At 44.2% G+C, this 12,827-nt stretch overlaps 1 protein-coding gene across 7 annotated transcripts in view; it reads left to right on the top strand.

Annotated features, from left to right (window-relative positions):
- psip1a (PC4 and SFRS1 interacting protein 1a) overlaps nucleotides 1–12,827 on the top strand; it is a 150,930-nt gene that overhangs the window by 114,006 nt on the left and 24,097 nt on the right. For all 7 annotated transcript variants that reach the window (XM_048188364.1, XM_048188367.1, XM_048188360.1 and 4 more), the window contains 3 exons: nucleotides 6,425–6,487; nucleotides 6,587–6,665; nucleotides 6,774–6,867. In XM_048188364.1, coding sequence (XP_048044321.1) covers nucleotides 6,425–6,487; nucleotides 6,587–6,665; nucleotides 6,774–6,867 — 236 coding nt within the window. The remainder of the gene's footprint in view (nucleotides 1–6,424; nucleotides 6,488–6,586; nucleotides 6,666–6,773; nucleotides 6,868–12,827) is intronic.

Raw genomic sequence — 12,827 nt, 5'->3', positions numbered from 1 at the left:
ATGCCTTTCATTCTCCACCAAATATGTAGCGAAAATTAACTCAAAGGGGAAATATTAATAATTATTCATAACTCATTATGATTATTAATTATGATTAATTATGAATATGCAAATCCGTTAATCAGATTAACTGGACGTAGCTACATTAAAATTAACATTACAATCAGTTAACCTGTTCGTCCAGTGAACGCTCAGTGTTGATTGTTTATTAATTCTAAGAAATGTCAATTTCCAAGTTATGGAAAAATAATATTTCTTATTGTACTGTACTACTCACGTAGTCCGGATCTATCACTTAAGAGGCAATTCATTAGCAGACGGAGTCAGAACCAAACGTGTATTGTGCACAATCTTTATTAACTAACTCACAAACACATAACTAAACTAACAAACACATAACATAACATACATAAAGGGTCACACACACACACACACACACACACACACGCAAGTCAGAATGAGTAATGATAGTGTTGAACCGGAAGAGTTGCTGTTACTAGAGCTACATGAAATGTCAAAGGCAATCTGGAAAGGACTCATCAGTTTCTTTTAGCAATAGCAAAGGTAAAGTCTTTACAAATCAATACTAAATCGCTGTTTAGCATTAAAATGTACGATACTTGCAAGATGCCTTTAGGCTGAAGAGCGTCGGATCTGCAGGTTGAGGATAACTCTTGAAGTTATCATCTGAAGTTGTTGCCAGTCTGTTGGGTGATGAGCACATGGCTGGGTGTTGTAGGCCAGGGGCCTACCAGCCTTGCGGCCGGGCCTAGAGAGGCCAACACGTGGAGATTTGTTCGGTCCAGAAGCAAGGAAGAAGAAGAGAGGGAGTGGCACTGTTCGCTGGTTTTTAACCTCTGGTCAAAGTCACACCTCTCAGTTGTTGACCGGACCAATGAAGATGTTGTAATTCCGGGTGGCAACACCCCTCCTGTCAGGGCTTTTACAACCCCGAAAGATTAACAAGCTGAGTTCTTGAATCAGAACTATTAAATATTCTTTTAATACTGATGTGTTGCACAGGTATGGATGTACCGCATACACAAACATTTAAATCTTCCCGCTACGAACGTATAGACACTAAACATGGCATGATTGAAGTTACCGTGCAGGTCATAACATTTAACAATCATCAAACATGTAAATACAATGAGTACAATACAACATCAGTAATAATGGATACCATTTCCTGAGAAGGAATCATTTATAGCACAGTCTGTCTATACATTAATGCCATAGAGTCTGTGTTCTCTGTGGAAAATGCAGGGAAGATGCAGATTTTCTGTGTCTCTACTCTGTTCTCCATGCGGCAACCACATTCCTCAGCGCAATAAACTTGTAACTGAAAACTTCCCGGGGGATGGGGACAGACTCCAGAGTGAGCTTAAAACTATTGGTTAACTAACCAATAATTGTGTCTGATTTGCCTCAGTCATTACAGCCGTGATTGCTGTCTTACGTGTTTGGGCTTCCAGCATGCTGAGGCGGCTTTCGTGGATGGTTTATGTTCTCATTGCGGGAATATGACCATCAAGATGCTTAGATCTAGACTCGATTACCTTAAACAGTATCGAGTCCCCTCTGCCACACCCCGATCTAGTTCCTCTTCTCATGAAGGGGCTACTTCGGCTGGTGGCCAGGGTGATCTGAGGGTTACGGTGTGGAACAACCCGACGAGTCGGCCTCCTCGAGCCGTTCCCCCCTCCCAAGCATCTCAGCCGGTGGAGCTCCCGGATGGGCCTGCTGCTTCCTTCTCTGGGGGACCCAGCGTCTCATTCGGGGGTCCGGAGGATGATCGTATGTCGATCGCTGCATCTCAAGGCGGGTTTGAGTCCTCGGGAGATGACGATTCGGCTGCGTTCCCACTGCTCCCACTGGGAGGACAGCGTTGTCCGAGTCAGATCCCTAGTTAACAGCCATGCTTGCCCGGGCAGCTGAGAGCAACCCTGCTCGGATATGTGCCCAAAGTTCCCACTACTCTGTTCAGGGATCAGGTGGTGAACTTGCAAGCGCTGCCCCTGGAGGAGTCAGACCCAGCCCTGGCGCTGCTCTGTCCAGTACATGCTCACCGCACTTACATAGACAGAACTCAGTGCTTCAGGACATCAGACCAGCTCTTTGTCTGTTATGGAGGCCAGCAGAAGGGGAAGGATGTCTCCAAGCAGAGGTTAGCCCACTGGCTAGTGGATGCTATTGTCTTAGCCTTCCGGGCTCAAGACCAGCCATGCCCCCTGGGAGTGAGAGCGCACTCAACTAGTGTAGCCTCCTCTTGGGCATTGGCGCTTGGCGCCTCGCTAACAGATATTTGTAGAGCTGCGGGCTGGGCGACACCTAACACTTTCGCAAGATTTTATAATCTCCGTGTAGAGCCGTTATCCTCCTGTATACTCGCCCCTTCGGGCCAGTAGCTGGATCGGCTCGGTGTCATTCGCTTGTTGCGCCGTTCCACTCTATGGATTGGATGCGTGCGTCATTCCTCAGTTGAGTTCCACTGTTCAGAATCCTGGGTTCCTCCAGACTGTCTATGTCTACGCCTGTGTGCATGCCCCTTCGGTTAGCCCTTGCGTTAGACTAGGTGCCTCCATGTGTTGTGATTCCCCCCTGGGTAATCCCACGCATGTATTCCACTTTAAGTCTCCTTGGGAGCATGTGTTTTCCCCTGGCAAGCCACTTGGTTCGGCTCCTCAGCGAAGACTTGAATGCGAGTTGCTCGCGCTGCTCCTCTTATACCCACAGAGTGGGGCGGAGCTTGCGCATGCAAATTCCACAGACCAAGATACTCTTTGTAGAGGTCTTCACGGGTCCAAAAATTCATACCCGAACCCGAAGAGACCCGTAAATGTGCTACACGGAACCGACCCAGCCCGACTATTATTTTGAAAGTTGGACCCGAACCCGTGCAGAACCGAGAAATGCCATAAATGTACTACCCGGACCCGTCTAAGCTGGACCCGAACCCGACCGGACCCGTCTGGACCCGATCGGCACATAGGTCTATTCCACAGCAAATTGCTATTAATAAGTCAATAAACAAGTTGCGAAAATAAAACGTGTTGTCTTACCTAATATTAGTAGGCTATAGCTTTCTCCCTTGTACCTGACTGTGATGCACTTGCCAAGAAAGTTCATCCGTTATTCCTCTCTTGCCGATTGAAATGCTTAATCCACTCATTATTCCAGCTTTAAAAGTTCACTTGCTGTCACGATGACAAATGCGACTTTGCAGTTTTGCATTATTTCGTTGTGTCTCGAGACTCGAGTCAACTCACATAATAAAATAACTTTGACTGTTTGCCCTTTTGAACTATAATAACGATTGCTTGTTCAGTGACATGGCCGCTGACATTAGCATTACTTATTTGCGGTCATTTCTGTGCTTTCTGAGCCGAGTCTGACCAAAACTTTAGATATAACAAGACGGCATAATGTTATTATAAAAACAGGAGAAAGAAAGTGCGCTCGCATGTGACATGCGCGTTAGCTGGAGCAACCTGAAACATAAGCTTTAAGCGTCACAGAAAACATTCGTGTGATAGTTCATGTTTTGTTAATGATTTGAAATAGGCTATGTTATTTAAATGCGAATGTGCAAGGCTACAAGCAGTTCTTGAGATTTGAAGTTTGTTTGCATTACTGTTGCACACAATAGGAATAGTAAAACTCGATCACCGTTTGCTTGCATTAACTCCGCCCGCTCTGCTTCTGATGGCTGGGGTCACTCGTGTTTTTTCACCTTATTTCCCGGCTCATACTTTTCAAGTTACAAAACACGCACAGCGCTGACTGACTCCCAACACAGCCGGGTGATCTCCGAATCAAATCGGCTCGGGTATACACACAATGTTAATCAGACCCGGGAACCGAAGTAATAGATTAGGACCCGACCCGGACCCGGCTGACCATTTAAAATATAGTCCCGAACCCGTACGGGTCCCGGGTCAGGTCCCGGGTCCTCGGGTCTCGGGTCTTCTTTGTAGACCTCTAACTCTTTGTATCATTGGCTCATTTTGTAAACACTCGAAGGTGATAGGGCTCTCAGGAGAGACTCCATTTCGTCAGTCTCTGACGTAACGTCTCCGTTCCCTCCTTCAGGTAATGAGGGTTACATACGTAACCTAGACGTTTTATTATTATTATTATTATTATTATTATTATTATTGCTATTATTATTATTATTATTATTATTATTATTATTATTATTATTATTATTATTATTATTTTAAGAAGTAAATTCTATTGTACAATAATAATCATAATATATTTGTCAATTTCTTCAAATTAAAAAACTGACTTTCAAAATGGTACAAACTGTATACTCATATTCTTTGTTGCCATGAAAAACATTTTCAACTTCAAAATTTCAAAATTCCACAGGGATCCTGGTATCATCACAGCAGTGTTAAAAAAAAAAACTCTTTCTGGATAGCGAACTCCATATTTTTTTATTATTATTTTTTTTTTAAACAGAACCACTATTTGTTGATATTCCAATTAGAAAATGTAAATTCAGTAACACTGTTGTATCAAGCTTGTTGCTTTAAAAAAACATTATGGTGTAACATAAATCAATGTGTTTTAGAACAGCATGGAGACACAAATCTCTCTGCATTAATCCAAAAAGAAGAAGAAAAGCCTGTATTTGTTCAGGATTTGACCCTGTATCAGCATTATTGACCAATGCTCTACCAATCGACTACAAATCTGTGAAATGCCCAGAAATTCCCTTTTGCAGCAGTACCCAGAGTGTCCATGCATGCGAGAGAGAAGAGCTCTTCCTCTCATTTCGCAATAGTAAAAATAATCAAAAAATAATAATTGCATTGCAATTTTTTTGAGGTGACATTTCTGACACTAACTGTGAGATATGATGGTCTTGTGGCATGTGTGTTTTTTATTATTATTATTATTATTATTATTATTATTATTATTATAGTGCAAGCAAGGAGGTGCATTCAAATCCTGATCAGTGATCGTGCTGCATTTTGTGGAAAACAGCAATTCTAGGCTAATAACAGTTTGTTTTATGGGAAAAAACTAACACAACATAAAATAATGATTATTTACAACTTAACTTAAATTTTCGCTGTAATAACACTTTTTTTTTTTTTTTTATTGGTTATGGACCAAGTGCGTTCATATTAACGTCTTTACTGACATGGCATCATCTTATTTTCCATCCCATCACACAAGGAATACAAACACAGTTTGCAAAACTGCAATAATAAGTTTAACTGTCCCCTGACTTTATGAAGGCCTGTGTTGAAAATGTTTAGGCCAATTTACGGAGACTCGCGCACAGGGAAAAAAACATATATACTCACAAGTTTTATTAGACTAATTTGTCCCTGCGTTTTAATTCCTTGTAGTTAAATTGTGGCTACCTTTTAACCTTCTTACCTTCTTATTCGTTTCTTCGTTTTTCAAATAATACAATGTTCTCACATTTTAACTAATAGACTACAAAGAACGATTTAAAAAAAAGTGATCAACAATTTCTTAATTCATTTACATAGGAACGATTTTTAAAAAAAAGTGATTAACAACTTCTTAATTAATTTATAAAGGAATGATCTAAAGGGTTAGTTCACCCCAAAATGAATATTCTGTCATTAATTACTCACCATCAATATTCAAAACTCCTAAGGCTTTTGTTCGTCTTTGGAACACAAATGAAGATCTTTTTTTTGATGAAATATGAGAGATGTCCGTTCCTCCACTGACTGCCTTTGCAACTACCACTTTGACGCTTCAAAAAGTTTATAAAGAGATCAGAAAACGAATCCATATACATCAAAATCTCATCGGTTATGTAGCACATTTGAGCTTCCGGAAGAGGTTTGTTCTTGTGCGTTATTCAAGTTAAGTTGAGCTTCTGCTTATGTTCGCTGATCAATGTTTACATGTGAGTAAAAGCCTAAATTAAATCTCTTCATCATAACAAATAATTGATTCTCTTCAGAAAATTTGGACTAAACCGTTCAATTCATATGGATTAGTTTTCCGATCCCTTTAAGAAGTTTTTGAAGCGTCAAAGTGGTAGTTACAAAGGCAGTCAATGGAAGGAAATCTGATAGCATTCTGTGAACAGATTTTCATTTGTTCCGAAGATGAGCGAAAGTCTTACGGGTGTGGAACAACATGAGGTTGAGTAATTAATGACAGAATTTTCATTTTGGGGTGAACTAACCATTTTAAGGAAACAAATCTATAGCATTTTAAGCTTAACAGTTAGACATGGTTTGCCATATAGAATTTAAATTGTATTGGTAATCCTTTAGAAATAAATATTTCAATCAGTGCAACATTAATAAATAAATACTGAGTGTACAGTTAAGCAGCTGGCTCTCTTTTGGTTAAACAACTTAAGTATAATATCACTGGAGTGACAATGCAGATATTTTATATATTTTTTTGTGGTCCCCAGAACTCATCACAGAAAGATACCACAAATGTCTCTGCCAAAGCTAAAAGAGGAAGAAAAAGAAAGGTAATAATTCTGTACTTTGTTGATGGTTTTGTCACATGGCTGTTACATTGACCATTACATTAACCATTAGAATTAAAATATTTGATTTGGTTGTCACAGATTGAAGCTGAACAGGACTCTGATACAGAAAACTCAAGCCCCACTTCATGTGCTCCTGGTCTAGATGTATTATCAGCAGGTGAAAATGGCCCTTTCAAACTCTGTAGATGTTTTTTTTTTTTTTTTTTTTTTTTTAGTGAAACAACACATCTATAAATATAGAATTGGTGTCTTTGTTCTTATTTAGGTGGACCGATTCCATTACTAAAGCGCAGAGGAAGAAAACCTAAAACAGAGAAATCTCTGCAGCTGCAACAACAGGCTTCAAAGGAACCACTGAGGTCAGGTGGTGATTATTTACAAATGCCTGTGTTATTAATAGTACAGATTCATTATATTACAGATGAGATGCATTCTGATATTTATTGGCTGGTCATTAATTAAATTATAACCATTAGTGGTTGTTATCTGAAGAAGAAAAAAAAAAAAAAAAAAAAAGAAGCTTTAGACCAAGATAAAAATTTCAACGTAAAACCAAGTTGTCAAAGCAACCATTAGGCTTTCTGATTTCACACACCAACAGTGTGTGTGTTTGTTTGGACCACTGATCTATACAAATGACTGGATTGCTCATGATGTCATAAAAAGCCGCCATATTGGTATTCCCCAGTTGTGTTGTCATGATACTGGTATTTTTAATTTCAGTACGATACCTTGAACAATATTGATAGTCAATACCATGTTCGATACCCCGGGGGGAAAACACTGCGTATACTGTCATATAGATATTTTTAATATTATTTCTTTTTTGTCCATTTATTGAAAGTCTAGGCAATCATTCATTTCTTCTGAAGAGATCACTTTATATGATGACAGCTTTAAAGCTTTTATTCATATATAAATGTTGATCAATTACCATTAGTTATCTCACATAAATATTTGAAAACTCAGTGTATTTGTTTTTACAATGGGGTAATTTTGTTGCAATAGCTTACAGCACAAGGAAGCTTGATTTCAAACAGTAAATTGAATTAAAAAAGACTAGTAAACAGTAATAAAATAACAAATAAACAAATTACTACCAATAGCACAAATAAATACAATAGAATAAAATCTAATTGAAAATAAGATATAACATTGGATAATCTTCATTTCAAAAAATTAAATACAGATTAATCAATTAAAGTTACACAAGTTAATCAGTCAAGAGCCGTAAGTGATTTTCTTTCTTTTGTTGTTTGATTAACATTAACAACATGGAGATCGGCACGTTTATTCGGCTACTGTCCCTTTGACACATGCAGAGATTCCAAATACTGTTACACTGTTAATACATTTTCTTCCTGAACTGTTTATGACTGTGTTTACATTAATACTCACCAAGATGGACATTGTGACATTATTTTTGTGTGTATTTGACCATTAATAAGCTGCGAAAAAGACCTCATTTTGGCACTTGTGAGCTGTATGGTAGAGGCTGCTTTATTATTTGTGTGCGCTTCGGATGTGCGTGAAATCTGCTGGAATGAGTAGGATTATGCACAATCCCGTGCAGAAATTCAGACCTCATCACACCAACACTATTTACCCGGAGTGAATGAGACGGCTATGTGTCAACTTGCTGTTGGAGAGGAGAGCAAGAAAGCGCAGCTGGTATTGGTGTATTGATACTGTAGAAAGGAGTATTGGAATCATTTCAGATATTTCAGTATTGATACAAATCGAAATATTGATATTTTTGACAACACTATTCACCAGTATTCCCTCACAGTCTATTGAATTAATAGGAAATCTGGTTTTCATGAAAAAAAAAGAAATTACCTTACGAGTCAGCGTTTTTATATCTGAAGTCTCCCTTTACATTCTTAAAATGCAAACGTCCTAAACATTTAAATGGTTATTTGTTTAAAGTTGGAAATTTCCCCTGTTTAGTAAGTTACGTTAATCTTCATTACAGTAGCGAATATCAGATCAGCTTATGGAAGAGACACCTCAACATTTGTATTACAAATGTCAAAATGATTCTTCTGTAATCTTCTGATTAGATTTATGCTTTGTAAGGCATGCACATACAACTTAATTCACCATGTACAGTTATTCACTGTTCGATCAAAATCTCAATAATAGGTAGAATATTTGTAGTCTCAGTCATCAGTTAAAGGTGCTAAAGAGGATGTTTTATTTTATACATTTTGCAATATTACTTGAAACTGTCTTTACTAACTGATAAAAGACTATTTATTAGGTGCACTGAAAGGAATAATATTAATATACATCATCTGTACACGAGGTAGGGCCTTAAAAACATCAGCTAATCGTTTACGCGATCATCGCTCCATATGCATTTATCAGCACTCCACTCGATGGCCATCCTTCAAGTCTTCCAGGCCAAACTCCTCCGTACCCTGGACGAGTCTGGAATCGACGCACCGGCCTTCCGTGACCTGCGCAGCGCCACTGACCTGGCCCTGCGCGCCCTGCGAAACGCTCCACGCTCCCGAGACGCCAGGGTCCCCGCCCTAAGATAGTGCTGGACCCAACGCCTCTGGCGTCTTCCTGATCCAGCAGGAAGAAAGAGGATGGGGTCAGGTCTTGCCACGGCCGGACCGCCCCAAAAGCTCTCTCGCTTGCATTCCCTGCCACCTCGCTTAGCTCCGGGTGCTGGAATTCATCGGGTTATGTGCCCTGGGCCCACAACGACTGCGCCCACACAAACCGCCGTTCTAATGGCGAACCCAATATTTTTTAATTACCAAAAAGAGAGCAAATTTCCTCATCTTATAACGACGGCGCAAAGACCCCTGCACAGCGGTCTGTCACCGGACGCTATTCAGCCCCTGGTCACACGGGTCGAGGCCTGGCAAGCCATCCCCAGAGTGTCACAGTGGGTCATCGGGACTATATCCAGCGGCTACTCCCTGCAGTTCGCCCGAAGGCCACCGCGCTTCAGCGGTGTGGTCACCACTTCAGTCAAAGCGGACGACGCTCATGTCCTCCGCACAGAAGTGACGTCTCTGTTACAGAAGGGAGCCATAGAAATCGTCCCCCCGCAGAGAGCGAGTCGGGCTTCTATAGCCGCTACTTTGTTGTCCCCAAGAAAGATGGCGATCTCAGACCCATCTTAGACCTCAGACTTCTGAACCTCTCCCTCATGAGACAGAAGTTCAGAATATTAACGTTGAAGCAGATCCTCGCGCAGATCCGCCCAGGGGACTGGTTCTTCTCGCTGGACCTGAAAGATGCGTACTTTCACATCCAGATAGCCCCCCGCCACAGGCGATTCTTGAGATTCGCCTTCGAGGGTGTGGCCTATCAATACAAGGTCCTGCCCTTCGGGCTGTCTCTAGCTCCCCGCACGTTTACCAAGTGCATGGACTCGGCGCTTCTCCCTCTAAGAAAGATGGGGATCCGAGTTTTGAATTACCTCGACGACTGGCTCGTACTGGCCCAGTCTCGTACCGAGCTAGAACACCACAGATCCGTGCTCCTCAGCCACCTTCAGTGCCTGGGACTCAGGGTCAACTTTGCCAAGAGCTCACTGCTCCCCAGCCAACGTATCACGTTCCTGGGCGCAGTCTTCGACTCAGTCCACATGAGGGCTGTAGTCTCCCCAGAGCGCGCTCTGACGATTCAGAAGCTCTCGGCATCAGTCAGGAACAACGCCCGTTACCCTCTGAAGACTTTCCAGAGGATGCTAGGGCTGATGGCTTCCGCCTCCCCGGTACTGCAGCTCGGCCTCCTACGTATGCGGCCTCTGCAACACTGGCTGAAATTCAGGGTTCCACTTCATGCTTGGCGGCACGGCCGCTTCTTAATCAAGGTCAATCAGGCCTGTGTTACAGCTCTAAGACCTAGGACAAACCCCAGCTGGTTCAAGCGTGGAGTCCCCCTTCAGACGGTATCAAGAAGGAAGGTGCTCTCGACGGACGCCTCCAACACGGGTTGGGGAGCCATTTTCGAGGGCAGACCGGCCTTCGGCTCGTGGACCCACAAGCTGAGCCATCTGCACATCAACTGCCTCGAGATGCTGGCAGTAGAACATGCCCTGGCCACGTTCCAGACGTTCCTGAAAGGACACCACGTCCTGGTCCAGTCGGACAGCATGACGGTCGTGTCTTATATAAACCACCAGGGAGGCCGCCTTTGTGCCCTGACAAAGCGCCTCCTCGAATGCGCAGCGCCCAGGCTGCGGTCGCTCAGAGCGACGCACATACCTGGCAAATCAAACCTTGGGGCAGACATGCTGTCACGGAGCAATGTCCCCTCAGACGAGTGGATGCTCCACCCCCAAACGGTACGGAAGATATGGGAAATCTTCGGGAAGGCAGAGGTCGACCTCTTCGCCTCAGAAGACAGCTCTCACTGCCCGACCTTCTTCTCGAATGAGACGGATGCCCTGGCCCAAGCCTGGCCCAGGCTCCTCCTTTTCCCCCGATCGCAATGATCCCTTACGTGATCAGACGAATCAGGGAAGACAAACACAGAGTCCTACTGGTGGCCCCACTCTGGAGGACCCAAACCTGGTCCTCAGAGCTGTTCAGGCTCTCCACAAGAGAACCATGGCCAATCCCCCTGAGAAGAGACCTCCTCTCTCAGGCGAACGGGACGATCTGGCACCCCCAGCCCCAACTGTGGGCTCTGCACCTATGGTCCCTCGATGGGAGCCGATAAGCCTCCCCGGGAACATTTTGCACACCATTTCTCAGGCTAGAGCTCCGTCCACCAGGCGTCTCTACGCCCAGAAATGGTCGGTCTTCGTTGACTGGTGCTCAACGCGCAGCGTCGACCCTGTGGAGAGTGACATATCCCAGATACTGTCTTTCCTCCAGGAGCGGCTGGATAGTGGTCTCACCCCTTCCACGCTCAAGGTCTACGTTGCAGCCATTGGAGCGTTCCACGCCCCTATTGCTGGCCAGACGGTGGGCAGAAACGGCCTTATTGTCCGTTTCCTAAGAGGTGCTAGGCGTCTTAACCCCCCTAGACCACTTACCGTTCCCTCTTGGGACCTTTCCACTGTCCTTGCAGCCCTCAAGGGTCCGCCCTTTGAGCCAATGCAGTCAGCTGACCTTCGGCCCTTAACGCTCAAAACCGCTCTGCTACTCGCACTAGCATCGGTTAAGCGCATCGGCGACCTGCAGGCCCTCTCTGTGAGCCCTGCATGCCTTGAGTTCGGGCCCAACGACTCTAAGGTCGTTCTAAAACCCAGACATGGCTATGTCCCCAAGGTGCTCTCAACCCCGTTCAGAGCACAGGTTATTTCCCTCTCAGCGCTACCTCCTTCCACGGACGAGCGAGAGGTGCATTTACTCTGCCCCGTCAGGGCATTGAGGATCTATGTTGAGCGGTCTCAGCCGTTCAGGCAGTCAGACCAGCTCCCCATCTGCTTTGGCGGCCGCACCAAAGGGTCTCCGGTCTCTAAGCAACGCCTCTCGCGTTGGATAGTCGACGCAATTGCTCTATGCTACTCCTCTATGGGCCTGGACTGCCCCATAAGTGTAAGAGCCCACTCCACTAGAGGCATGGCCTCATCCTGGGCGTGGTCTAGTGGCGTTTCTCTCAAAGACATCTGTGAGGCGGCCGGCTGGTCCTCGCCGTCCACTTTTGTCAGATTTTACAATTTAGACATCCCGACCTTACATGCTCGGGTCGTTTCGGTGTGAAAAGACGGCCTCTCTGAGCACCGTCATCACGCTCTCCCAGGGGCCTTCCGGCCCCTGTGCATCTAGGGTTCGACGGCTTTAGCCCCTCACATATCCTCTGGGCCCCCCTGGCGCCCACGTTATGTTTTGTCGTTCCCTGTCGCGGCACGGCGTGATTGAATTCGTTCCCCATACGCAGTATGAGTGAGAGTATCGAAAGGGAACATACTCGGTTGCGTACGTAACCTCGGTTCCCTGAGATACGGGAACGAGTACTGCGTATTATGCCGTGCCCCAACACTGCGGCTCAGTATCGTCGCTTCAGTCGAGTTAAACTGAATCCATGGCGAAAACACCGGCTTATGTAGCCATAAGCCACGCCCGTTTTGGCTGGCTTGTTGGCGCGCTGTTTCGCCATTGGCTCGCGCGACTACGCCGCGCCGTCATTGGTTCAAAGAGTGCCATTCCTTTGAGCCAATAGACATGCAGTTTCACTGCGCTATTGAAAAAGGCTTCAGCAATGAGGAAAAGGAGCTTTTCCCCATACGCAGTACTCGTTCCCATATCTCAGGGAACCGAGGTTATGTACGTAACAGAGTACGTTTTCTATCAACTTAACTGCGTAGAACTTACCTGAGTGCCATGAATAATCCTTTTCCAAA

The sequence above is a fragment of the Megalobrama amblycephala genome, linkage group LG4 (genome assembly GCF_018812025.1).
Source record: "Megalobrama amblycephala isolate DHTTF-2021 linkage group LG4, ASM1881202v1, whole genome shotgun sequence".
In the NCBI taxonomy this organism is placed as follows: domain Eukaryota; kingdom Metazoa; phylum Chordata; class Actinopteri; order Cypriniformes; family Xenocyprididae; genus Megalobrama; species Megalobrama amblycephala.
Note: the sequence above shows the minus strand (reverse complement) of the source record. Positions and strands in the feature narration are given on the sequence as shown.